Source organism: Dysidea avara, chromosome 1 (assembly GCF_963678975.1).
Source record: "Dysidea avara chromosome 1, odDysAvar1.4, whole genome shotgun sequence".
Classification (NCBI taxonomy): domain Eukaryota; kingdom Metazoa; phylum Porifera; class Demospongiae; order Dictyoceratida; family Dysideidae; genus Dysidea; species Dysidea avara.
In genome coordinates this window covers 62,397,367-62,425,213 of record NC_089272.1, presented here as the reverse complement: position 1 = coordinate 62,425,213, position 27,847 = coordinate 62,397,367, and the positions used below count along the sequence as shown (strand labels likewise).

Sequence of the window (27,847 nt, the reverse complement as noted above, 5' to 3'; positions counted from 1 at the left end):
AAAGGAGTCACCCTGTAGAGCGTTTAAATCACCCTGCAGAGAGTTCGGCTGCAAACACTTCACCCTGTAGAGAGACCTGTAGAGAGATCAGCTAGAAAAAGTTACCTTGTAGAGCATTCAGCTACAAAGAAACCATCATGTAGAGAGGTCAGCTGCAAACAAATCACTCTGTAGAGAGATCATCTACAAAAAGATCACACTGTAGAGAGTTCAGCTAGAAGAAGTTACCTTGTAGAGAGTTCAGTTACAAATAAACCATCATGTAGAGAATTCAGCTGCAAAGAAGTCACCCTGTAGAGCGTTTAAATCACCCTGCAGAGAGTTCGGCTGCCAGTTGTTTTTACTCTCATGAGGTCTTTCTGTACAATTACTGAGCTGTTTTACAAGTACTTGTAGTTTCATGGACGCGCCTTTTTTTACAGCAAAGGTGTTTTTGGGGTGGATATTATTTTCTTATCAAAATATGTACACTTTTCCTCTTATAGAGGTTGTACATTAATCAAATATAATATAATAATAATGCTTATTGGCTGCAAGAGCTCAGAAGGAAGATAGATATGGCTCTGTACTGTATGATCTTCAACACACTGGATTAGTTGTTGATCTCATTTCTATCGAGATAGGATGTCTGGGTCACTTTATGCCAGAAACACTTGCTCAAATGGCTACTGCTTGTTGTGTGTCGAAGAAAACTGTCCAGTCACTGTTTGAGCAGGCTGCTCATATTGCCATCTCCTGCTCTTACAGAATTTTCAATTCTAGAGCTTCCCCGGAGTGGGATCTATTGGACCTCTTGACCTGAACTTTGTTATAATTTTGTACTGTAAGTTAAGTAATGTAAGTCTTGCCAGGGCTCCTGCACTGATCACTCTTAGGCTATCAGTGTATGGTAACCCTGAGTCTGGGCCCCTGTTTGTATACTATATATTGTCTTAATAATCAATAATAATGTTTATCACCATGGTCGTTTTGTTCACAACTATTCAAATAGTAAAAATTGCTATTCGTTTCAGCACCAGGCTAGATTCATACATTTGACATTGGAGTGTTGAGCAAAAATAGGTGGTATATAAAGATTTGTGCATCGTATGAAAAGGAAATTGAATCAAGACTCACAATGGCCAAGGAAGCAGCTAAAAGGCACATGCTCAAATAAATGTGAGACATCACTGTGAGTTATTTACATGTAGCAACGGTTTTGGAGTCCTCATCAAACGTTTGCCATTTTAAATACCTCAGCTCATGGACATAAGACAAGCTTTCAACTCTGTATCAGATACTAACACTACTTGTGTCCATACTAACTCACTGATCTAATATGAAGCAAATTAGTGCTGAAGAAGTAGGGTGATTCACATGTCATAATGAGTTTTAGCCAGTCATCTGTTGATTTCCTCTTCCCTGAATTAGATTATGAAGCCATTATCTATTTCTTGCCTCCTATACTGTTGTTTTCAACTTATTATGATAATTTATGTGACCTGAGCTAAGAAAACCAAGCATATCGCCTATTTAGAAGTTTTAAAATATACTGATTTTCAGTTTTCAAAGTATTGTAGCTTGCCAATGGCTGTAGCTACGTGTACAAGTTTTTCACATGTTTTGCACCAATTCCTTACCTTTAATACCATCCACTGAACAAGTAGCTAACAGCGAAGTTTCCCACCATTTTAGATAGATGCTTTTACCAAGTTTGACCAAGGCTCAACTATATTAGGTGAACTCTACAAAGGGTGGTGGGGGGGGGGGGGGGGGGGGGGTGGTGGGAAGACATAGGGTTAATGAAAGAAAGTGTCAGAGAAAGGTTTTGCCAGACAAAGTCACATACAATTATGTCACGTGATCACACCAATAATACAACGCATGCTGTTTTAAGTAGCCATCATTACTTCCAGGTGAGTTTCAAGGCTAAAATCAGTAAGCTAGCTATTCTAGTGTGCCTGGCTATAAATTGTAGTTATAATTACAACCATGTCATGTGAGATCACATGATCACACCAATAAGACAAAGCCGCAAACTCTCTGCTCTGGCCATCTTAAGCGGTAAGCTAGCTATTCTAGTGTGCCTAGCTATAAATTGTAGCTGTATGTGAGAAACACTATTTGGAAGTATTGAAATATGCCATGGCCAGTTTTAAGTTTTCAAGGTGTTAAAGCTTGCCAATGGATTTAGCTATGTGTACAAGATCTTCACATGTTTTGCACCAATTCCTCTCCTTCAATACTATCCACTGGTTAATGAAGAAAATGTCAGAGAAAGGTGAAGGATGAATTAGACCAAGTCATGGGCCATTCAGGGCTCAAAACTGGTTAAAGTGAAAGATAATGAACAGCACTTGTCTTTATCCAAAGCCACAGACAGAGTTGTACAGCCACATACAGCCGTCTCCTAGTTGGTCAGTGTTCCATTAAAGTCCCTGACCACTTGTACAGCTCGTCACTTGTCTTGGAAAAAGCAGCCAGCAGAAGCAGACCAGTTAACCCATGTATACTAACCCCTAATTCAGTCTATATCCATAACTGAATTAGGGATTAAATTCACACTAGTATATCCGCAGGTGTGACCTCCCTTGTTTCCCTACTTTTTTCTGCCTCCTAATAAAACTCCTTATGCTTGTTTGTTTAATTTTTTGTAACATTATTATGTCCTCTCCTCTCTGAAAGCTCTGACCATCTGGTGGTGTTGGTCAAAGTAACAGCCCCTGCCACATTGTACACCTCACTTCCAAACTATTTTGTTTCTTGTAACCAAGTAAATTTCACATTGTGCCTCTAGAGTTCGCCAACAATGAAACCAATATTCTGTTTTCTCTTTGTCCATCTTGTTCTCTACTTGCAGTCTCAATGCAACCCTACATTCAAACTGCCCAATTTCCAAGTTTGAAACATTTTGCTCATTGTATTGATGGTGAACTCCACCCTGAAAGGGTTGAAAGTCCTCTGCAGGTGAATGAGTTTGGGTGACACCATCAGTCGACATCCTGTTCACGCGCGTGCGCGCGCACACACACACACCACACACACACACGCGCGCGCGCGCACACACACACGCAAATGCGCACACACACGCACATGCACACACACACACACACACACCACACACACACACGCGCGCGCGCGCACACACACGCACATGCACACACACACACACACACACACACACACACCACAAACACACACACGCACACACACACACACACACACACACACACACACACACACCACACACACACGCACAAATACACGCACACACACACACACATACGGTCACGCACAATTTCCCAGAACAATTAATTACAGGATCCCATCACACTGTCACTTTATAATCAGATTAATTTACTCTCACAATCAATATCACAATCAATACGGACTGTTACATAATTCACTGCTGCAGTTAATGTTTGTTTGTTGTATTACAGTTGTTCCAGAAATTTTATCAGATATTGTTGATTCAACTGATGAGGGAAGAGATTTAGCAACTTTCACATGTCAAGCTACTGGTGAACCAGTTCCAACCATCATTTGGTACATTAATGGTGTTATGGTAAATGTGTCAGATACAAGCAAATACATGATAATGTCAACATCAATAAACGCAACTACTACTGAGAACTCACTATCAGTGTACAATGTAACGTCATCTGATGTGGGAACTTACACTTGTAATGCTACAAATACATTAGGTAGTGACTCCAGTCATGGTAAGGACAAACCTTATTTCTATTTGAAGTGTTATGTGTACATTATTCATTAAATTCAGGTTGTTTGACTGGTATGGATTATCAGACATGTGATTACCAAGTAACTTGTTATGATCTCAGCAGCATTGAAAGTTGTAGTAATATAACTTGTGGGAGTGGATGTTTCTGTAATAATGGAAGTGTAGTAGAAGATGGAGTATGTGTACATCCTGACATGTGTCCAAGTAAGGAAGAACTCCATAATCTTCCCTGGTATAGACACAAGGAATGTCACAATAATTTGTAACTGTTGTCCCACCTAGCCAATACATTTATTATATTGACATTTTTAAAGTTCTTAATCTTACTCACACCTTATAATGATTGTAGTTTCTAAGCAATTAATTTTGTTATTTGCCACAAATATGATTAATGTTTTTCCTCTTAGTTAATTTATTTTACTAAAGCTGTATGTCCCACACAATGACTCTTCCATTAGAGTATCTCGATCTTCATATGTAACCCAGTCTGGGAAAACTGGTCTTATCGCCCATGTCAGTAGAATCGATTTTCACCGAGAACACAAAGCTACATAAATAAACTATCTAATTTCACAACCAAAATCAGCTAGATTTGAGTGGTCTGGTTTTGCTTGCTGCTTTTCCCAAACCCAGTGGTAATCTGTACATGTGGTGTGGGGTATTAATGGAGTTCTGGTCAGCCTGGGGATGGCTGTATGCGCTGTACAGCTCCGTGGTTTTGAATAAGTACATCTGCTGTGAATTTCCTTTCATTTTAGTCAGTTTTGAGACCTGAATGGCCCATAACTTGGCCTATAATTCATCCCTACGCCTTCCTTTTCATTTTTTTGAATAGCCTCTTGCTCTCCTTCTGGGCCCCCGCCTCCCTCCCCTTTTGTAGCTCGCCTGATACAGTCAACCTCAGTTCAAAAAACTATATAAAATAGCGGGAAACTTAGTTGTTGGCTACTTACACTGTGGATGCTCTGGAAGGTACGGAATTGGTGTAAAGCATGTGAAAATTTGGTACACATAGCTTCAACCATTGGCGAGCTACAACACACTAAATACTTACAACCGGCATTTCTCGATACTTTTAAATAGGTGATAAGACTGGTTTTCCCAGACTGGGTCACATATGCTCTTCCCATACCAAGAAACTATATTTATTTCGTGTAAGACTGTTCCATTGGAGTATCTCAGTCAAAATGTGCAAAGTTGTTGTTCCTTATTGTCCACTTTAATCCAGCATTGCACTCAATGTTGTTACCAGCCTATTATATCTAAACTTTTCTGGAAAAATTGATGCATCCTTCAAATTATCTAACCAGCTCATTCTGGTTGATTACTCACAACTTGCTTAAATTTGCTGCAAAAGAGTGTTTCAAAAAAGAAATTTACAGCTTTATAGGTACTATTGCATTTGCAGTGCTATTACACCTTACATACATCAGGAGTAGTAATCTCAATCTAATCATGCTGTAATAAAGAGTGCGGCCTTCCAAAACAGGCTATTATGAAAAAGATACAATATCAAAGGTGGCAGAAAAAAATGTTTGCAACGATACTAAATGCAGTAATTTGGTCCCCTCACATGAAAGCCAGCACACAGCAAGAGATGTTGCAAAGGAATGCTACTAGATTTGTGTTTGGAGATTATTTGAGACATTTAAGTGCTACAACCATGCTACAACAACTTCACTGGCAAACAGTGGAAAGGAGAAAAGACAAACTAATTCTAGTAATGTTTTATAAAATTATCAATCATCCAGTAGACATCCCCTACGATCAAATCCTTCTAGTCGTTCCTAACTCCACCCATAGTAGCTGTAAGAAATATTAACACTTACTCTCCAGAATTAATTCCTATTTGTACTCTTTTTCTCAGAGCTACGTATTAGATTGGGTATTCTCTTCCTGGTCATGTTGTAGAAACTGGCAGTATTAACGCTTTAAAGTTTAGCTGCTAGCTAATCATGTACTTTATACTCGTTATTTAGGTCTTGTACATTATGCAATATTATGAGCGATATCCGCAATGACTTTTTTTGACATTGCGATTACAAAATTTGATGTAATAATTGACAAAATGGCTGTGTTAGTGCAGGGGCTTTAGAGGCTTTAGCACGCAGTATTCAAAATGAATGTTGTCTGTAGTTTTCTATACTTGGAACCACGAGACAATAAAGGTAAGAAATACTGTAGTACGTATACCATGACAGTGCAAAACGCACTCCAACAAGGAATTCAGACCGAAAATTTTAAATTCGCACACAAATAGGCTTATTTGAATTGCATTAATTACTATAAACCTCACCTTCGCCCTTATTCGAATTTATAAACGCTATCATAGGGAAATACTATCTTGCCCAATGCCTCCATGTACAAAGTCCCCACACTACAGCGGCCATTTTGTTTTGTGGCATCATAGATATTCACGAAATGTAACCGAAACGTCATTGCAGATATCATTATACAACCAAGTACTAAGAATAATGATATATTACAGGTTTTTGCAATTGGATTCGTCGCCTTTGCGATTGAATTCGTCCCGTTTGCAATTGAATTCATCAGTATTGCAATTGAATTCATCAGTATTGCAATTGAATTCGTCCCGTTTGCAATTGAATTCATTGGTTTTGCAATTGAATTCGTCGGTTTTGCAGTTGAATTAGTCGGTTTTGCAATAGAATTCGTCGCGTTTGCATTACAATTCGTCATAAACAAAACGGCTCCAAGAAACCGACCCGTTCATTAAGAGATGAACTATTTATGCCTTGGAGAGTTACACTTGAGACACTAGAAGGTAATTGAAGCTGGTAGTACGCGAAGTTGATAGCTGTCTGACAAGTTAATTAACTTGCTCGCGAGTGACCACACCCATCGCGAATGGCGTAGTAGAGTTTGGAATGTTGCTGGATAGGCTGTAGAGGAAGAATTATTGCCTTATAAAGAGTTGTTTACTACTGTTGTACTTGAACAAGTTCTTGTAGCAGCTGCTACATCATGTTTTCGTGTTTGCTCCAGCTGCCATTCTTGTCACGGACGAATTTAACTGCAAAAGCGACGAATTCAATTGCAAACGGGACGAATTCAATTGCAAAACCGACGAATTCAATTGCAAACGGGACGAATTCAATTGCAAAAGCGACGAACTCAATTGCAAACGAGACGAATTCAATTGCAAAGTCGCCGAATTCAATTGCAAAAACCTGTAATGCGGTTAAAATTACATCATAAAATTAATAATAAAAAATGTTTGAGAAAACTATGTGGCCCAGAGCTACATACTAACCGGGAATATGATCCATGTTATACAAAGTAGTACAAAGAAGAGTAGCGTCCGTCCACGGACTGAATGCAGGCGAGCCAGAGGCCACTGTACATGTAAACAATGACATTAGAAGTATGTTTATTATTTGTTACAGTTTGTTTATACTGCGTCATACACGTGCTTGTGACTGAACAACCAGCTGATGCCAGCTGATGCCAGCTGATGCACTCCTGAATAATGAGGTGAAGAGTATGTTTCAGTGTTTTGTTTATATTGTGCATTTTGTATGTTTCATCCTTCACCTGGCTTGCTAGCTGAATTATTTTCCATAGTCACTACTGTTGTACAATAATTATTTGATGCTTTCCTGCATACCAGCCTTGATGTCAGCATTTCTACAATCACGTGTACCGTATAGCGGGTTATTTTTGAAACAGAAAATTTCGTACTACAAGCAAAATCTGAATTTTGAAGGATTATAATTTCGAAGAGTGTATATTTCGAAGTCCGGATGGATTTCAAATAAACTGGAATTCATATCACAAATTATGAAGATGCGTGAATGTTTGCCAAAAACTGACTTACTGATGGAATAACCCCCATCCTTGTGCACTGGAGAGAAGACTGAGGGAGTTTTGAGTGGAGTAAATTCACTGGCTCGCATGCTCGATTGTAGCTAGCATAGATTCTAGAGCAAAGGGCATCAATTCCCATTCTGGATCACCTGTTTTCTGCTTATTGGCACAGTAATGATACAGCCTACCCATTACCATCAGTAATACTGAGCTAAAACTCGAGGAATACACAAGCGAATCACTGAAAGTTGGATCGTTGCTTTCACTTGTGCGGAATTTATTTTCGAAGAACAACCGAACGTGGGAATTTATTTTCGAAGAGAAGGGCCTCTTCAAAATATCCGAAAATAAAAACCTTTCAAAAATTACCAGCTATATGGTATACCCATCTCCTGTATGCTGTGTATGCATATAGACTGTGATCACTGTGCCAATGCCAAACTGCTGGTATACTGGTACATAAAAATGGTCTCTAGTTACAGCAGAGTGTGTTGTGCCATATTGGGATAATATGCTGGTTGTGCCTTCACCCTTACCTTTTTGTGCATAGTCGGCCTTCTTGACTTAGTCATCATCAGAGACATGTCATACCTACATTGCAAAGTAGGTAATTAAGAACCACACTGATTTGATTCAGACTACAGATCATTAGTGGCTAGTGTTGTTTAGTTGTCTTACAAGTGTTCAGTCTTGTTTCCAGGTGGCATGGTGAATCTCAAGTGTTGCTAATAATATATTGCTGCATACTGAATGTGCATCATGGCCTTAGTGTTCATGCAACACATCATGGTGCCATTGTTGCCAGACCACTGATGTACAAGCACTTGGCTACCAGTTACAACTGGCCAGAGTCTGTCACTGCTGTTCCATATTTGCTTTATTTGGGACCATATTCCAGCCTTGCCATGTGAAGCCCCACTTCTTGACTGCATCATCTTCAAAGATATTGCACACCTACAACGTAAGCAAAGATACTAATACCACTGGCTCACTTGTTTATTACCGTATGTCTAATTTTCATTCAGAGATGCTTTTAAATTAGTGTTGTGATTTCAGATACCAATTAAATCCCCTTTCCTGTGTAGCTATGTGTATCATTTCCACCAGCGCGCACACACACACACTACTGGTGCTAGCTACATGGCACTGTTTGTACCTACAACGTAAACAAATTTACTAATAGCATGGGCTTAGCTACTTTTTTTTTATTACGGTAGCTATTTCAAAATTTTCGTTCAAGTGCTATTATTTCAGTTCAGATACGAGTTGAACTCCCTTCTGTGTATGTGTATCATTTCCACTGGGACATGCACTGTTAGTGCTGGATATGACAACTGGTATCACATGACACAAATAATAGATACATAAATATCCTTGTTGATTGTTTAAGCTTCATTGCATGTTGACGTGAGATTCACTACCATGGTTATCATAATTTGAGGCGCAACCTCACAATCTCACATCTCCATGGTCAGGTAACCAAGACAACAGTCACTCTAATAAAGTGGGCCTTCAGAATACATACTGATTGTAATTGTATACTATTATATTACTTATGTTTATGTGCCAGTAGAATTGTATTAGTTTGTATGTGCATTGTTTTCTACCTGCACACACTGTGCTGGCCATGTACTGTTTGTACATGCCCTATTAGTAGGTTGTCCTGTTGGTGATTGTACTTGGTTGTATGTGTCCCGGGCCCATTTTCAACCACCACCCGTATAATAATGTCAGCTCTATATATCACTCTTAGTAGCTTAACCCTTTCTTCTAGCTAATCAAGAATAGATATGCCACTTAATTTCACTGATTATTCCCGTGGACGTCCCATAATTCTAAAATTATGCCTGGAACAATCCTATCATTCCGGAATTATTCTAACAAAATTGGTGACCTATTATTCTCAAAATTATGCCGGCATAATAGGCGCAGGCCTATAACTGGATTACAGCCATTGTTCCTGACTTCATCTTTTTTTCATGGCAAGTCATATAAGTGTGATTTTTTAAAGCCTTTCTACCAACACCAGATTGTGCAATCTAAATGTCTAAGTTTGTGGTCTTGGAAATCCAAACCTGCACACTTCGAATGCCAGTTCTCAAGCTAAGAGGTAAGGTTTGTAAAGGATTGGCTTTTTGACAAAACACCAGAAAGAAACTTTAGCTGCTACTCATGTGAATTCAATTGTAAAGGTCGTAATGGGTGATCCAACATTGTTTGCCATCATAAGAACAAAAAATAAAGGGTGTTTCTGGTATCACAAACCAACCTTTAAAGCCAATACACTGTAACAGATTTGAATGCAAGCTTAACAGTAAATAATAATCTACATGAAGTTGAAGCTACTAATCATGAGGAAATGGAAGAGGTGGTTGCATCTATGACCTGGTTACATCACAGTGTGACTCCTATATATTGGCTATAATATATTGGTTTTTGTGGGAAAATTGTGTGTACACATTTCTGCCTATGTGAGAAAAAACTTTAATGGTAAAATCAGCCAGTGTGAGTGCTTGGTAAACCTTGTAGTAAACTTACATACAGATATAAGGTATACATTATGTGTTGTGCCAATTCATATATACTAGTCATGTAACTGATTTATGAATAGGTGGTGAACAGCTTTACTAATAGGCTTTATGGGTGTTTTAATGATCTACTTGGTTGGATGTAAGTAAGTTATATTATGCTATGAACATAATCAGCTAGTTGGATGCTGTGTTGTAAACACAACCAAGTGTATGGCTCACTTTATAATCAGATTTTATACTCACAGTCATTGTATAGGAACTATTACATGATCTGCTGCTACAATTAATGTGTTCGTTGTATTATAGTACCTATTGCTCCAGAAATTTTATCAGACATTGTTGATTCAACTGATGAGGGAAGAGATTTAGCAACTTTCACATGCCAAGCTACTGGTGAACCAATTCCAACCATCAGTTGGTACTTTAATGGTGTTATGGTAAATGTGTCAGATACAAGCAAGTACATGATAATGTCAACATCAATAAACACAACTACTACTGAGAACTCACTAACGGTATACAATGTAACATCATCTGATGTGGGAACTTACACATGTAATGCTACAAATACATTAGGTAGTGACTCCAGTCATGGTAAGGACAAACCTTATTTCTATTTGAAGTATTAATTATGTGTACATTACTGATTAAATTCAGGTTGTTTGACTGGTATGGATTATCGGACATGTGCTTATCAAGTAACTTGTTATGACCTCGGCAATGTGGAAAATTGTAGCGATGTCACTTGTGGGAGTGGATGTTTCTGTAGTAATGGAAAAGTTCTAGAGGATGGAGTATGTGTACATCCTAACATGTGTCCAAGTAAGGAAATCTTCCCTGGTATAATTTATATAGACACAAGTAATGTCATAATAATATGTGACTGGGCCAGCGAAAACAGGACATGTGGGCACACAAAAATTGACTAATTTTTCAAACTTTCACCACTCATAACTTGTATTCCATTAAGCTGTGGCCATACAATTTTCAGACGTACTTGTACATATAGTTGGCTTTATAACCAGGGGCGCAGCTAGCTTTCTGGATTGGTAGGGCAAAAGTTCCGGCTGTCCCCATGCAAATTGTTTAGCAAGAAATGCAAGCCTATCTCTGTGGACTCTTTATTACACATTTGCTTTCGGAAACCTGTTTAAAAGTGCGTAATTACCTCTCCAAGGTGATTCATTGCTTTTTGTACTGTGCTTATTTCCCTTTACAACATTGCTTCATCAGGGCTTTATCATTGATGATGAAATAATATCTCATTTGCTGTATATTTAGATGACCTTAAGCTATATGCCAAATCTGAGGAAAACATGCTGAGTTTTGTGAACACTGTGAGAATATTTTCTACTGATATTAGAATGGATTTAGGATTTGAGAAATGTGCAACTTTATCAGTGAAAAGAGGGAATTTGGTTGGCTGTGAAGGTATTGAATTACCTACTGGAATTATTAGGGCCTTACCAATTGGTAATATCTTGGGGTGTTAGAAACTGGAGATTTTCAATGTGAAGAAGTGAAATCTAGAATCAAGGAAACATATAAACATCGCTTACAGTTAATTCTGAAGTCCAAGTTGAATGGAAAGAATCAATTTTAAGCCATAAATAGCTTTGCTATTCCTGCTTATACGTTACATGGCTGGTGTTATTGAGTTGACAGTACTTGAGTGTGCAGAGTTAGATAGACTTACTAGGAAGCAGATGACACTGTTTAAGGCTCTACACCCATGTGCAGATGTTGATAGATTATATGTGACTCATAAGAAGGGTGGCAAGGGTTTGGTTTCTGTTGCAGATGTTGTGTCTCTTAAGAAACACTCCCTTTTAGTTTATGTTACTAATTTGTCATTGTACAACCAAGTACTAAGAATAATAAGAAATGCGGTTAAAATTGCTGCATAAAATTAATAATAAATAAACAATTAAATAATTAATGTTCTCGAAAACTATGAGGCTTAGAGACATGAACTAAGCAAGGATAGATTTGCTTGTGAATGAAGGTACAACCGTATATAAGCTGTACACCCATACATCACATGGCGGCCATCTGGATGAGATTTTGAGTAAAAAATCCTCTTCAACTACCCACCCATATGGTCGAGATACAAACTCTCAGTCTCACCCCACATCACGCCATTTTTGAATAGTAATTGATCTCATGATTGTCCACCAGTATACGTGATAATCCATTCACTTCATCATGCAAAGCAGTATACTGCATTTTTGTAGTTGTGTAACCTTTTTATTGTAGCTGTGAATTCACTGTATACAGCTAGCTGCCTAATTGTAAATAATAAATTAATTATAGGCTATTCTATTAGGGTCCATGTTGTGTGGGTCCCCTGTGAAATTTGGGGAAAGGTTGCAAGTCATTGCTTAATTTTAGCATCAATTTTAAGGCATTTTCAAACCTTTAAGTAGCTAAAAATTCTGCAGCTTCTGGGGGTGCAACCCCCAGACCCCCTTGAACTCCTGATTACTATAACTAACTGTACAGCCATTTATCAAGTTTCATGCTGTGTCAGGTCTATACAACTACCTACCTAGAACAACAAGGTATAGGCTGGAACATATTAATTGTATATAGCACTAGCTAGCAGCGAAATATCACTAAAATTGCATATCTGAGTGTCTAATGTTCAAAAATGTTCTGAGGGAGTATGCCCACAGACCGACCCGCCTAGAACGCTTGTGCTTCACACTTCGCAGAGTGTGCTTCACACACTGCACAGCAACTCCTCCCTCATTGGCAACACCATGTATATAGTAGCAATTTCAAAATATACAATGGCCTGACCAACTCAATTTTCCCTCCTCCAGCCCTGTTTCATTAACTGGATAAAAGCCATCTAACCACTCAACATGTCAAAGCAAATAAAGTTATAGTAAGTATAACTGCTGCTGATATATGGGTACAATTATTTTGAGATGCTCTAATAAAGCAGTCAAACTTTTTTATAATTATTTTTGCTACAGCGTACAGCAATCCTTCAAAGAATAATTGTAGACTTTGATGTTTAGAGTATTATTGGCAGTACTGTATGGGCTAATGAAGTGATTGCAACTATGAATCTTGTTTAAGATAATAATGGTGACATAGTCCAGACTAAACGATACTTATAACCATATGCGTAAGCCACCCGAGCTTGCCCCTTTTTTCACAGGATGTGGATGCAATGTAATAATTCCATGGTCTCTATACTCACGAGTTGCAGTATCCTTCCTCTCACTAGCCACCAAAAATCATCCATCTGGTAAGTTGTATTAAGCTTCTACAGTCCCATCCCTTCAGCAGTGCATGGACTTCGTTATCATTGAGTGACCCTGATTATAGGATTTCCATACATTAATTATCAGCTGTTCTTATACCTCCTCTATGCAAGGTGATTCAAATTTACCAATACTACTGCTGTATTTAGCAATATTTAATTCCCTGAATCATGATCAGCTAGACGACACCGATACTGGCTGAGAATGGTTGCAATGCAAGTGTACAAGGCGGATCCATGAGGATTGCATTGATGATGATTATGTCAACACTGACTTTAGCAAGTTTTGTCCACTGTGTTAAGCTTACTGTATGTTTTGACCTTGTGTGTTAAGTAAAATGTTACAATGACTACATTTTTTGAACTTTTACAGTACTTTCAGTTAGTTTAAGTATTATACTTTTAGTAAGTTACAAAACCTTTGAGCTTGTACTTTAGTAAGTTAGCCCACTGTAAAAAGTTTATGCATCAAATCTTTGTTACAGATACTTGAAAGCACAAGTTCAAAATGAAAGTTACTGAAGTACAAGATGATTGGCTGTTTACCATACTGAAAGTACAAAATCAAAGAAAAAAGTGTTTGGAAGATGCTTGGAAACAGACCGGTCTTGTCTAATTTACTCCTTTCTCTTTTCCTAATCCTCTCATCTTTTTTTATGAGCTTTTGTCTTCTTGCTTTTTCTTCAGTTCATCTTCTCTTCTCTTCGCTTCTTCTCCATTCTCTCAAGCTTCGTTTGTTCTTTTTCCTCAACTTTACGGCATTTCTAATTTTCTTTCTCTTGCAAAGCCTTCAAGCACTTGTCAGGACATGAACTTTCCCAGTTGCTACTTTAAATTTTAGTTTCTCTGCAGTTGGGACATTTAGCAGTCAGACAAAGGTGACCTTTGTACAGCAACTACCTTTTCAGTGGATGAACTAACAGTGCCTCTAGTGCTAGCTGGTACTGGAGGAGTTTGCACTGTTGAAATGGGTACTTCAGAAATGTGACCCAGTCTGAGAAAACCAGTCTTATCGCCCATGTCAGCAGATTCAATTTTTCACCCAGGACACAAAGCTACGTGAATAAACTATCTAATTCCACAATCAAAATTAGCTAGACTTGAGTGGTCTGGTTTTGCTGGCTGCTTTTCCCAAGCCCAGTAGCGATCCGTACGTGTGGTGTGGGGTCTTAATGGAGCTCTGGTCAGCCTGGGGATGACTGTATGCGGCTGTACAGCTCTGTGGTATTGCATAAGTACCTCTGCTGTGAATTTCCTTTCATTTTAGCCAATTTTGAGACCTCAATGGCCCAAAACGTGGCCTAATTCATCCCTTGGCCTTCCTCTTCAATTTTTGAATGCCATCTTGCCCACCTTCCAGGGCCCCGCCTCCCACCCAATTTGCAGCTCGCCTGATACAGTCAACCTCGGTTTAAAAACTATCTAAAATGGCGGGAAACTTAGTTGTTGGCTACTTGCACAGTGGATGCTCTGGAAGATAAGGAATTAGTGTAAAACGTGTGAAAATGTGGTACACATAGCTTCAACCATTGGCGAGCTACAACACACTAAATACTTAAAATTGGTGTTTCTCAATACTTTTAAATAGGCAATAAGCCCGGTTTTCCCAGACTGGGTCACAAATTAAAGTTGTGCATCAGGAAATAGTGATCTGCTGACAGCTTGAGGATGATTCAATTTAAGCCACTCCTCATAGCAAGCATCAGGTAAATCATAGCCTTCTTCATATTGTACCTTGCGAACACATTTAGATATTTCTGTAATTGTAAAGTTAGGATCTAGGGTTGGTGTGCTAAGCACACAGTCTTACCGAGTACATGGATCATTGGTTACAGAAACTTGTACTGGAGAAGCGGAAACTAGAACATTGAATAATAATCTACATAAAGTAGAAGCTGCTGAAGAAATAGGAGAGGTGGTTGCATCCATGACCTGATTCCATCCTAAGCCCTCTACTTGGTTGTGTTCACATCATCCAACTAGCTGATTGTGTACATAGCATATGTATACCATACAGTACATCCAACCAAGTAGGTCATTACAACACCCATACACTCCTACCGTAGACTCAGGCTATACTTTGTAGTCATCAACACCAGTGATGTTAATTGCTTCATCTTCAGACCCATCCACAGCAACACTAATGCCACACTTGAAAAAGCTGCGAATACTCATTCCAGATTTTCCTCCCAAGCTTCACCCACCCACTTAGTCAAAAGAACATTCCTTTCACTGGCTGAAAACTTGCCATTTACGTAGAGCTCCAGATTATCTAGCATATGCTGTTGTGCTTTCTGCTCGACGCTTGCTTTAAAAGGAGCATTGAACATGACATCTACTGGCTGCACAAGACTAGTGCAGCCTGTACATATACTGGTGTAGTAGAAAGGCTCTTGAGCTGCTGTTGAATATTTTCAGTCATCTGGGCATGGTGCGAATCCAAAACCAATAGGTTTTCGTCTCTGCACACAAGTTTCCATAGCACCTTTTCCAGAGCACCTTTATCCACTGCTTCATTATGACTTCGTCTACCCAAGCATTCTCTTGAAATGCCACATGCACACGATGATCACATTTCATGTAAAATTAACACACATTTTGGTATGAAGGTTTGCCACTACTAGGAACATATAAACCACTGAAGATGTATATGCCATATGCCTACTCTCTCAGTTAGCTTGATCCGTTTCCCAGTTCCACGGAAAATATTATTAGCATTGGCTTGACCCTTGGGACTCGCTCCATCAGCAAAATTATAATGTTATTTGTACTGTGCACTATCGCTTGTCTAGCCCTGACTGCTGCTCTAGAACCCATACTGCTTTCTCCCATCTTTCAGCAAATGAAAACAGCAGTGGAGTCTGGTCTACATTAGCTACTTCCCCATACCCATACTTCCCACATAGGTTGATTTGCTTATCTTTGTCCCCACTAGTACACTTTCATCTAATGTCTTGGTGAAATTGCTGTAGTGCTGATATTTGTCATGTGGAGGCTTTTGGCAAACGTTAGTGTGCCATCGTAAAGAGATCTTGTATCGCTTTTAAAGCTATCAAACCACCCATCTGAAACTTGAAACTTCCCTCACAGCCCAACTCAGTAAATAATTGCTTGCTTCATAACTTGAACCACCATCCCAACAACTTAATCCCTTTCTTATGAAGCTGTTGATATTCTTCAGGAACTGGATACTTCGCTGGAAGATTTTTCTTAGAGTATTTTAATCCTTTTGTACTTATTTGTATTTGGGTTTCATCAGATTTCCAGCGTAGAATCATCTTAGTATTCAGGCTAAACCTTTTGTGTGTCTGGTATACAGTAGGTTGTTTTCTCGATAAAGCTTCATGACTCTCAGCTTAAACTCTTTACTATAACTTTTACATCGTGCTTTCTCGACCACCATCCAGAGTCAGATGTATCTGTCGACTTGCCGCCATTTCAATACCAAACAGTCCGGTGCGACTCCCATAAGCGCATAATAAAACATACCCTAGTGCAACAATCAACTATGCGTTTATTTAATTTTATGTACTTAATAATCAAGTGTGTTAATAACCTGAGTCTATGGTATTAGGAAGGCTGTTAAACCTTATTCATAAATGATGCAGTTTCACCATATTATGAAGTGGCACAAAGGATATATATGCCTCAGAGTAGCTATTATTTGTCTGTAAGTTTACTATAAGGTTTATAGGGAACTCACACACTGGCTGCCTTTTCCATTGAAGTTGCTTTTCACTTAGGTGAAAGTGCACACACACAATTTTCCCACAGGAACCAATATGAAGCCAATATGAAGCACACTGTCAGTCTGTCACTGTTGTTCTCACAGTCGTTTTATAGGGACTGCTACATGATTCACTGCTGCAGTTAATGTGTTTGTTGTATTACAGTTGCTCCAGAAATTTTATCAGACATTGTTGACTCTACTGATGAGGGAAGAGATTTGGCAACTTTCACATGCCGAGCTACTGGTGAACCAATTCCAACCATCAGTTGGTACTTTAATGGTGTTATGATAAATGTGTCAGATTCAAACAAATACATGATAATGTCAACATCAATAAACACAACTACTACTGAGAACTCACTAACGGTATACAATGTAACATCATCTGATGTGGGAACTTACACATGTAATGCTACAAATACATTAGGTAGTGACTCCAGTCATGGTAAGGACAAACCTTATTTCTATTTGAAGTGTTATGTGTACATTATTCATTAAATTCAGGTTGTTTGACTGGTATGGATTATCAGACATGTGCTTATCAAGTAACTTGTTATGACCTCGGCAATGTGGAAAATTGTAGTAATATAACTTGTGGGAGTGGATGTTTCTGTAGTAATGGAACTGTATTAGAAGATGGAGTATGTGTACATCCTGACATGTGTCCAAGTAAGGAAGAATTCAATAATCTTCCCTGGTATAATTTATATAGACACAACTAATGTCACAATAATATTGTGACTGGGCCTGCAAAAACAGGACATGTGAGCCCACAAAATTGGTCCACCTTTTCAAACTTTTACCACTCATAACTTGTATTCCACTAAGCTATGGCCATTCAATTTTCAGACATATGTACTTGTACAGTTAATCGGCCTTATAACACCCACATACCCTATTTTCACAGGCCAAGTCACATTTGTATCTACAGTGTATTGTCCTACTGTACCTAGCCAATACATTTATTATGTGTAGATGGACATTGACATCCTTAAACTTCTTAATCTCACTCATACCTAGCTAATGATTTTAATTTCTTTCTAGGAAATTAATTTTGTTATTTGCCACAGTTATGATTAATGTATTTCCCTCGTTTGATTTATTTTGTTCTAGCTACGGATATGTCCCATACAGTGACTCTTCTAATAGAGTATCTTGATCTTCGTATGCTTTTCCATACCAATTGAAACTATATGTTACCTAGTCTGAGAAAAATGGTCTTATCGCCTATTTATGTAAAGTTATGCGCGTAGGTCATTCATCAATTGCTAGTGAATATGTACTGTGGGATAATGATTCTGGAGAATTTGTTCAGCTGCCTTAAAGTTGATCATGAAAAGGACCTTGGAGTATGGATATCTAGTAACTTGAAGCCATCTTTGCACCATTGTAAGGCTGCAGCTTCTGCCATGAAGGTTCTCTCCATGATTAGAAGATCGTTTGTTAATATCTCAAAGGATTTGTTCACCTTTTTGTATAAAACATATGTAAGGTCTCTTCTGAAATATTGTTCAGCTAGTTGGAGTCTTTATATATCTTGCTAAAGATATTGACATTTTAGAGAAAGTGCAGATGCGAGCTACAAGGTTGATTAGAGGCATTGGAAACTTGTCTTATGGTCAGAGATTAAAGTCCTTGGGTATGTACACCTTGTTTCGTCGTCGACAATGTGGCGACCTTATTGAAGTCTTTAAAATTCTGAATGGTTTTTATAACGTCAACCCTAATGAATTTTTTACACCAGCTGTTAGTACCAACACTAGAGGCCATCACATGAAGTTGTTTAAACCACACTCCAGATTGAATGTCCAATCTAATTTCTTTACTCAACGAGTTGTCAATCATTGGAACAATCTACCTAAGAAAATAGTTTCCACAAACACTGTTGCATCCTTCAAGGCAAAGCTTGACAAGTACTGGGACAGTACAGGCCATGGATATGAACAAAGGGTTACAGCCTAATAACATTTTATTGTACTCTTGTACGTGTATCCATTATGCTAATTATATAACCAAGTACTAAGAATAATACGAAACGCGGTTAAAATTACGTAATAAATAAATAAATAAATAAATAAATAATTAAATAATTAAATAATTAATAATTAATGTTTGAGAAAACTACGAGGCCTAGAGACATGAACTAACCGGGGATAGATTCGCCTGTGAATGAAGGCACAAACGTATAATCGTCGCTCCTGTTTGTGCTGATGACTTGACCATACGTGTAATTCTATATAACGCCCAGTACCACACCCTTGCTTAATTACTTACATATTGCGCGAAGAAGATTAGTGATGCCCGTGCAGGAGAGCCAGAAGCCACTTGTGTAAACAAGAAGATTACAGAAGCCACTTGTGTAAACAAGAAGATTACAAGTAAGTTTTTATGTTTGTAACATCTCAAGTCTCCATGCCAGCTGCCAGTGGATTCACTGATTCATGTAAATAAACAATACAAGAAAACATTAAACTGACATATGCCACGCTCTTTACAATAAGCTTACAGTTACATATAAAATACAAGTAAACAATTTTGTCTTGTGCAGCTGGCATGGCGAACTTTCTTTGTGTTGGTGTCAGGCAATTCAATACGTGCTTAATCTTTTTTGCCTTCACCTGGCGTAGCTACTAGGCTCTAGTGGCTTGGCTGTCTTCCTTTATCTGGTTCATCTGGCTTGCATACGCCTACAGCATTGTGTAGCTATCTCCTGAAAGTTGTGTATGCATAACTATGGTGTGTCACCCATCACTGTGCCATTGCTACATCACTGATGAACCTTACTTAGCTCTAGTTGATGTTGATATGCATTGCTGTATATTGGCTAATAATTTTTATCTGCATGGTGATGTTGCCTATAATGTATTGCTGCATACAATACTGCAATAATGTATAGTTCTCTCCTGTATGTTTTGTATACATATACTTTGTACACATCACTGTGCCATTTATACCACACCAATGATGTACTGGCACTTAGCTACTGGTGGCCTTTAGTTACGATGCCACTATAGTGTTATATCTGTCACTACTGTGACATATTGAGTTGATTTGGGGATAATGCATTCACCACCTAATAGCCTCACCGGGGGGCTGTCATGTTGGTGTATGTACTTGGTTATATGTGACGCGGTCCTAGTAATAATAATAATAATAATAATAATAACAATAATAATTTAAAAGCATTGAGACTTGCCGGTTTTAAGTATTAGTGTGTTGTAGCTCACCAATGGTTAAAGCTGTGTGTACCAAATTTTCTCACATTTTACACCAATTCAGAGCATCCACTGTGCAAGTAGCCAATAGCTAAATGTCCCACTATTTTAGATAGTTCTTAAACAGTGGTTGACTCCAAAAGAGGAGGGAGGTGGGGGCCCGGAACGCCTTTCTACAAATTAAAAAGGAAGGCATAGAGATGAATTAAGCCAAGTTATGGGCCATTCAGGTCTCAAAACTGGCTAAAATGAAAGGAACTTCAACACAAAGGTCGTTATTTAACACCACGGAGCTGTACAGCCACACACCGCTACCCCCAGGCTGACCAGAGCTCCATTAAGGCCCCACACTGCACATACGGATCACCACTGGGCTTGGGAAAAGCAGCCAGAAAAAGCAGACCACTCAAGTCTAGCCGATTTTGATTGTGAAATTAGATAGTTTATTCATGTAGCATTGTGTTCTTACACTGTAAAAAAATGGGGTGTTCCAGTACACCCAAGTATTTCACAGATGAAACCCATTGAGATTATGGTTATTGATGTAATACGATGACTTAACAGGTAGACATTTATTGAATACACACTGAAGCTCACTTTTTAAAAGAATTAAATGCATCTGCCATTTGGAACACCAAGCAGCAATTAAGTCCAAGTCATTTTGGAAGGTACTACAATCAGTATTAGATTGAGCTGAACAATACATAGCCACATCATCAGCAAAAATCTTCATGGGAGAGCAGACAGCAGAAGGCGAATCACTGATACATTGTATGAAAAGTAAGGATCCTAGGATAGAGCCTTGTAGGACCCTTGATATCACTGTAGAGCAATCTGAGGAATACCCATTAATGACAGCTTGCTGCCTTCTGGTAGTAATAAAAGAACAAAACCATTGAAGCATAGATCCACAAATACCATAATTATGCTTTTAACTTCAAAAGTAAACATTGGTAAGATACAGAATCGAAGGCTTTTGCAAAGTCCAGGAAGACAACTAGTACTAAGCCACTCATTTAGATTGATGCCCAGTCACTAACTGCAGATAAGAGTAAAAATGTAGAAGAATGCTTTTTCCTAAATCCAAATTGACCATCAAGCATCACTGAGAACCTGGTTATCAGCCAAGAAATAAGAAATAATAAAAACTAGACAGTAGGCCTGCGCCTATTATGCCGGAATAATCTTGAGAATAATAGGTCACCAATTTCGTGAGAATAATTCCGGAATAATAGGATGGTTACAGGCATAATTTTAGAATAATCGGACGACCACGGGAATAATCGGTGGAATTAGGGGGCGTGTCTCTGTTTGATTACCTAGAAGAAAGAGTTAAGTTACCACAAATGATATAAAGCTGACAGGAGTGCTGGCTGAAAGGAGCTGAAAAACCTCTAAAAGATCGATATACTCTAATAGAACGCTCAAATACTCTAATAGAGCAGTTAGATCGTTTCATGTTAACAATCTGCAGCCAGCATCAGGGATTTAACTGCATGATTATCTGCAATTCTGAAATTTGTACATCTTATACCAGTGTACCTTCTTCAAGTCTTTGAGCATTATTATCTACCTAACTTAGTAGCTATACAGTAGTTACAGCATATTATTATAATACACTAATAATTAAGTACACTTGAATTATTACTGTAGATAGCTATTCTAAGTCTGCTGTAACTATTATGGATAGAAAAATGATGTGTAAGGTGGAATGCTTCATATATGGCTATTAATAATTCGGACAAAACTACTTATAGCAGCATCTTGAAAACTAAGTGACTAGCCACAGATATATCTGAATGAGAATAATTATGGAATAATAGGCTGGATACAAGAATAACAAAAAGAATAATAGGAGAATTTTTTGGGAAATTCTGGAAAGAATAATAGGTAACATTTTGAGCATAATAGGCTCAGGCCTACTAGACAGATGCTATCAGCATCATGGGGCGAGCCTGCATGTGTAGTTGTAACTGTATGGCATTGTTTCTGTTGTATAGATAGTGAAGCAGTGGCAGTCATTACATATAATGGAACATGTTCATTCAATGATAAATAGCTAACTACCTCAATATTACAATAAGAAAACAACAAGTGTTTAGCTACATTTCGTTTATATACCACTGTGTTATGGTAGGAAGTGTCGAAGACTGTGCAGGCAGTCAGTTCACATGGTGAATAATCTGGTAGCTCTTCGTCACTAGTACTATCAATGTCATCATCCAGTTGTAAATACAAAATGTCTGCATTATTACTGTGAAGGTCACAGTGTGCATTATCTTGGAGTTGCTTGTTTGCGCTTCTGCTGCTATCAAAGTTCCAAAACGTGCAGGTAGCCCCTTAGCTGGTATTCATTTGAAGGAAGTAATCTCTATCCATTGTACTACAAGTCTTCAAAAAGTCGCTGTGACATTGACAATGACAAATACAAATAAGGAAGTCCAGTAATCCATGCTGTTCAACTTTGTGTAATGAATGATGACTGACAGTACAAATGTGACCGGATTTCATATAACAAGGCTTCCACACACACAAAATCAAACTTACGTTTTTACCAGAAATGGATTGCTGGTCTAACACACTATCATATTCCACACTGTACTTCCTTCAGGACTGGCAAGTCTGGTTTCTGTAGCAGCTTTCTTCCGACCCTGTCAAAGCCACGAGTGGGAGATCCATTAAATGGCCATGGCTTTGTGATAATGGTGTGTGGCGAGCTGGGACTTCACAGAGAGCTCGCCAATAGTGTTCTCAGTCAATTTGGAGAGATTTGAGGGCCATGGGGGGCCATGGAGGGCCCAAACTTGGCCTCTGGATTCCATTCGTCTTCTTACTTCATTTTATACCCCTATATTAAGCCCACCCACCACCCCCCACCCTCCCACCCTATTACTTCCACCTGTGATATTATAACCCGCTTGAAAAAAGCTGTCCAAAACAGGACAAATTTTGGGTATCAGAAATTAATACGCCCACTCACTGATAGCTAGTAAATAGATGAATAATTGGTGCAAATTTTGTTTGCACAGCTGTAGGCACTGGGAAGTTATTACACAATGATTACTTAAAATCGCCATATCTCCTAACGAAGTTTTGTGCGTCGAAGCCTTGTTTTGTCAAATTCAGTCACAAATAAGGAAGTTCAGTAATCTATGCCGTTTATTTCATCCTTGACATTTACAATGACTGACACTTCTTTGCGTGACACTACAGAACTTGTAAGGTTTGTTTTTTGTAATTAATCATGAAGTTGCCATGTAATGAATGACAACTGACAGGTTTTCGTATTTGATTGTAGATTTCCTTGTAATGGAGGATGACTTACAGATCTCTTCCTAGTGTGGGACTCACTCAGGCTCACCCCAATAATAATATTGCACATTTTCTTGATATGAATGCAGTATTAAGGCAGAGTGTGTTCATGTACTTTTGGTATGCGCATTGTGCATTTAATAAAAGGTCTTGGAAATCGTCCCATTCTGCTGGCATTATGCTTGATGCTTTAGCTAGCCTACTATGCTCAAAATTATGCCGGCATATTTGGCACAAGCCTAATTATAGTATAATTAAGTGATTTCTTGACAGCCACTCCTTCTATCACACCTCTTTCATGGTAGCCTGTTTTTGGAAGGCCAGACCTTTTCACAGCTTGGTCATTTTGGATTAGATATCATTCTTGTTCTGTTTGTATTATGCTGTCTTCTCAATCTTTTTATAAAACAGAAGACCTAGAATTTAAATGACATTTCTACTATTTTGAAATCAATTTTGTAATAATTTGTTGGAGTTGCATGCATAAGGGATCTTGAAATGCACTTAGTATAAGTGTGCATGGTGTGTTTTTTGTATTAGTATTTCCAATAATTATATTCATTACTGAAGGTTTGTACCTTGATAGTTTACTGACATATGCTAGTTTACATAAACAGTTTAACTGGTAGGCATGACAACAAATCACACTATCGCCAATTGTTCTATTAGAGTATCTTGATTGTGTAATTCTTATGTATGATTGGTATTTAACTGATGTATTTGTGGTACGCTAAAGGCTGGCTCCATATAACCGCAAGCCGCCTGCATTGCTACCTGAGTCAAAAGCACAACTAGTGTCTGCGGCTAGCCTCCACATGTATTAAAATGTTGATAGTTGGTGTGGTTTAGTGTGCTTGAATATTTAGGTCTCACGTCTAGGTGTAAACTGCATAATCTCCACTCAGGACATCTCTCTGCTAATTGTGGTGCTCACGCATGTCTTTCTTCATGTTCATAAACAATAGCTGTAAACACTTGACATGTACACTTGACATGTTATATGTAATTAAAGTGATGGACATAATAACAGGTTCTTTCATACAAAATGGGAAATGCAGATATAACGCAAACAGCTTCAGTATACATATCATTGTTATAACAACAAATAAAAAGTTGGATTATATAAACTCACCCGATTCGTCATAAAACCTTCCGTTGTGTTTTTCAATAAAGTATATAGCTTATATACTTGTACATGTACATGCATCAATCAAATCAGCTACTAGATTTACATAACTGGATAGGCCTGAACCTATTATGCTCAAAATTTTACTTATTATTCCTTCCAGAATTTCCCAAAATTTTCACCCAGTATTCTTTTTTTAAATTCTTGTGACTAGCCTCCTATTATTCCAAACTAATTATTGTTTTAGTTTTCAAGATGCTGATCTAAGTACAGTGTGTAGTTTTTCCAGAATTAATTAATGGCCATAAATGAAGTGCTCCTTCCATCTTACACATAATTAATTTTTTTCTAGTCATAAGTAGTTACACAACAGACTTAGAACAGCTATATCTGCAGACTGCAGTATTAATTCAAGTGTTGTAAATTATTAGTGTAGTAAAGCTATAGTTGTAGCTACATACTAAATTTGATAGATAATGACCAAAGACTTGAAGAAGATGATACACTGGTATTAGATGTGCAAGTTTCAGAATTGCAGATAATCATGCACTGATGCTGGCTGCAGATTGTTAACATGAAATGATCTGACTGCTCTATTAGAGTATTTGAGCATTCTATTAGAGTATAATCAATCTTTTATAGGGCTTTCAGCCCGTTTTTAACCACCACCCGTATAATAATGTCAGCTCTATATATCACTCTTAGTAGCTTAAAACATATTCCAAACTAAATAAGAAATCATAATTTTGAGGTAAAGTGCTGGAAGGAATTTTACACTTGTGTAGGAAGCATGGTTCCTACACGTGTAGTGCTTTATTGAGAATTTTGCCAGAATTTTGTAGGAAATATTCCCACACTGTTGAATTTTGTAAGAAAGATTCCTACACTTGGCACAATGTGTAAGACATCATCTTGCAGTGTAGGAATCATTCCTACAAGTGTAGGAATCATTCTTACAAGTGTAGGAATTGTTCCTATAATTCCTACACTTGTATGAATTATTCCTACACATTATGTCATGTGTAGGAATCTTTCTTACAAAACTCAACAGTGCAGGAATATTTCCTACAAAATTTCTTAATGTTGCCCTACACGTGTAGGAACCATGCTTCTTACACAAGGGTAAATTTTGGTGCATCACAGAAAATTTGCTGTATTTTTGAGAAAAAATTGCCACAACTTAAAGTTTTGGTTTCTTATTTAGTTTGGAATATGTTTTAACCCTGTCTTCTAGCTAATCAAGGATAGATATGCCCCTTAATTTCACTGAGGAGTCCCATAATTCTAAAATTATGCCTAGAGCAATCCTATCATTCCGGAATTATTCTAACAAAATTGGTGACCTATTATTCTCAAACTTATGTCGGCATAATAGGTGCAGGCCTATAACTGGATTACAGCCATTGTTCCTGACTTCATCTTTTTTTCATGGCAAGTCATATAAGTGTGATTTTTAAAGCCTTTCTGCCAGCAACAGATCGTGCAATCTAAATGCCTAAGTTTGAGGTCTTGGAAATCCAAACCTGCACACTTCGAATGCCAGTTCTCAAGCTAAGAGGTAAGGTTTGTAAAGGATTGACGTTTTGACAAAACACCAGAAAGAAATTTTAGCTGCTACTCATGTGAATTCAATTGTAAAGGTCGTAATGGGTGATCCAACATTGTTTGCCATCATAAGAACAAAAAATAAAGGGTGTTTCTGGTATCACAAACCAACCTTTAAAGCCCATACACTGTTGATTGCAAGCTTAACAGTAAATAATAATCTACATGAAGTTGAAGCTGCTGATCATGAGGAAATAGAAGAGGTGGTTGCACCTATGACCTGGTTACATCACAGTGTGACTCATATATATTGGCTATAATATATTGGTTTTTGTTGGAAAATTGTGTGTGCACATTTCTGCCTATGTGAGAAAAAACTTTAGTGGTAAAAGCAGCCAGTGTGAGTGCTTGGTAAACCTTGTAGTAAACTTACATACAGATATAAGGTATACATTATGTGTTGTGCCAATGGCACATATTCATTTATTAAAAATGCGTAATTAGAAAATACGGCACAGAGGGCATGGGCGTTAAATCGCGTAATTAGTGTTTTGTTGTCAAGGTGTAGTTGACAGTGCTTTCATGTAGTTAGTAGTGTTTTGCTTGTACTGGACAGCAGTTTTGAACAAGGTTGTAATCAGAACACCAGCTGACTAATTTGTTGGCAAGTGGCATAGCGACTAATTTGTTGGCAAGTCACTTGTGTAGTGGCTCACACTAAACATATTAACTGGCGTAGCTATTGTGTAGCTAGCAAGACATAGTACTCTTGTGAAGATATAGTTCATACTACTGCTTCTGGATACCTATAGCGAATTATGGTTAATTCCTGTGCTGTTCCTGAGTGTAGCAACAGGTCAACCCGTGAAACCAACATCAGCTACTTTGGTTTACCTCTGCACAACAAAAAACTGCTGAAAGTATGGGAACATAAAATAGGTAGATCTGACTTACCCATTAACACTTCCACCAGAATTTGCAGTGACCATTTTAAAAATGCAAAAAGAAGACATTTGCACAAGAATGAATATCCAACTTTAAAGTTACCAGAATTACCAACCAGAGTCACAGTACCACCACCACGCAGACCAATTGTTCGCCACCCATTAATTACAAAAAAGAAGAATGCAGTAAAACCCAAAGAAGTTAAATATAGTGACATTGGAGTGAACACTGATCTAACATTCCAAGACCTTCAAACACTAGAGGAAACCTTATCAGAAACAAACAGAAAACTACAAGAATCAGAGAAAGCTTGCCAAACATTACATAAAAATCAATTTTTTCGGCTGGAGAATATTCAGGACGATAACAGTAAAGTTAATTTCTACACTGGATTTTCGTCATTACACATGTTAATGGTTTGTTTTAATTTCTTGGGTCCATGTGTTAACAAACTGAACTACTGGGGTAGCACATCTACTGAGAATGATAAGAAGACAAATAAAGGAAGACCACGAGCACTTTCACCACTTAATGAATTTTTTCTTGTGTTAGTACGTGTAAAATTGGGTCTATTTGAACAAGACTTAGCAAATCGGTTTGGTATATCACAGCCTACTGTT

At 38.0% G+C, this 27,847-nt stretch overlaps 1 protein-coding gene across 3 annotated transcripts in view; it reads left to right on the top strand.

Moving 5' to 3' along the window:
• The window catches only part of LOC136240011 (uncharacterized), a 141,671-nt gene that overhangs the window by 25,296 nt on the left and 88,528 nt on the right, over positions 1 to 27,847 (top strand). For 2 of the 3 annotated variants that reach the window (XM_066030814.1, XM_066030813.1), the window contains exons 3-8: positions 3,420 to 3,701; positions 3,761 to 3,925; positions 10,387 to 10,674; positions 10,738 to 10,902; positions 17,248 to 17,529; positions 17,589 to 17,753. In XM_066030814.1, coding sequence (XP_065886886.1) covers positions 3,420 to 3,701; positions 3,761 to 3,925; positions 10,387 to 10,674; positions 10,738 to 10,902; positions 17,248 to 17,529; positions 17,589 to 17,753 — 1,347 coding nt within the window. The remainder of the gene's footprint in view (positions 1 to 3,419; positions 3,702 to 3,760; positions 3,926 to 10,386; positions 10,675 to 10,737; positions 10,903 to 17,247; positions 17,530 to 17,588; positions 17,754 to 27,847) is intronic. The other variant, XM_066030822.1, reaches the window with a different exon arrangement.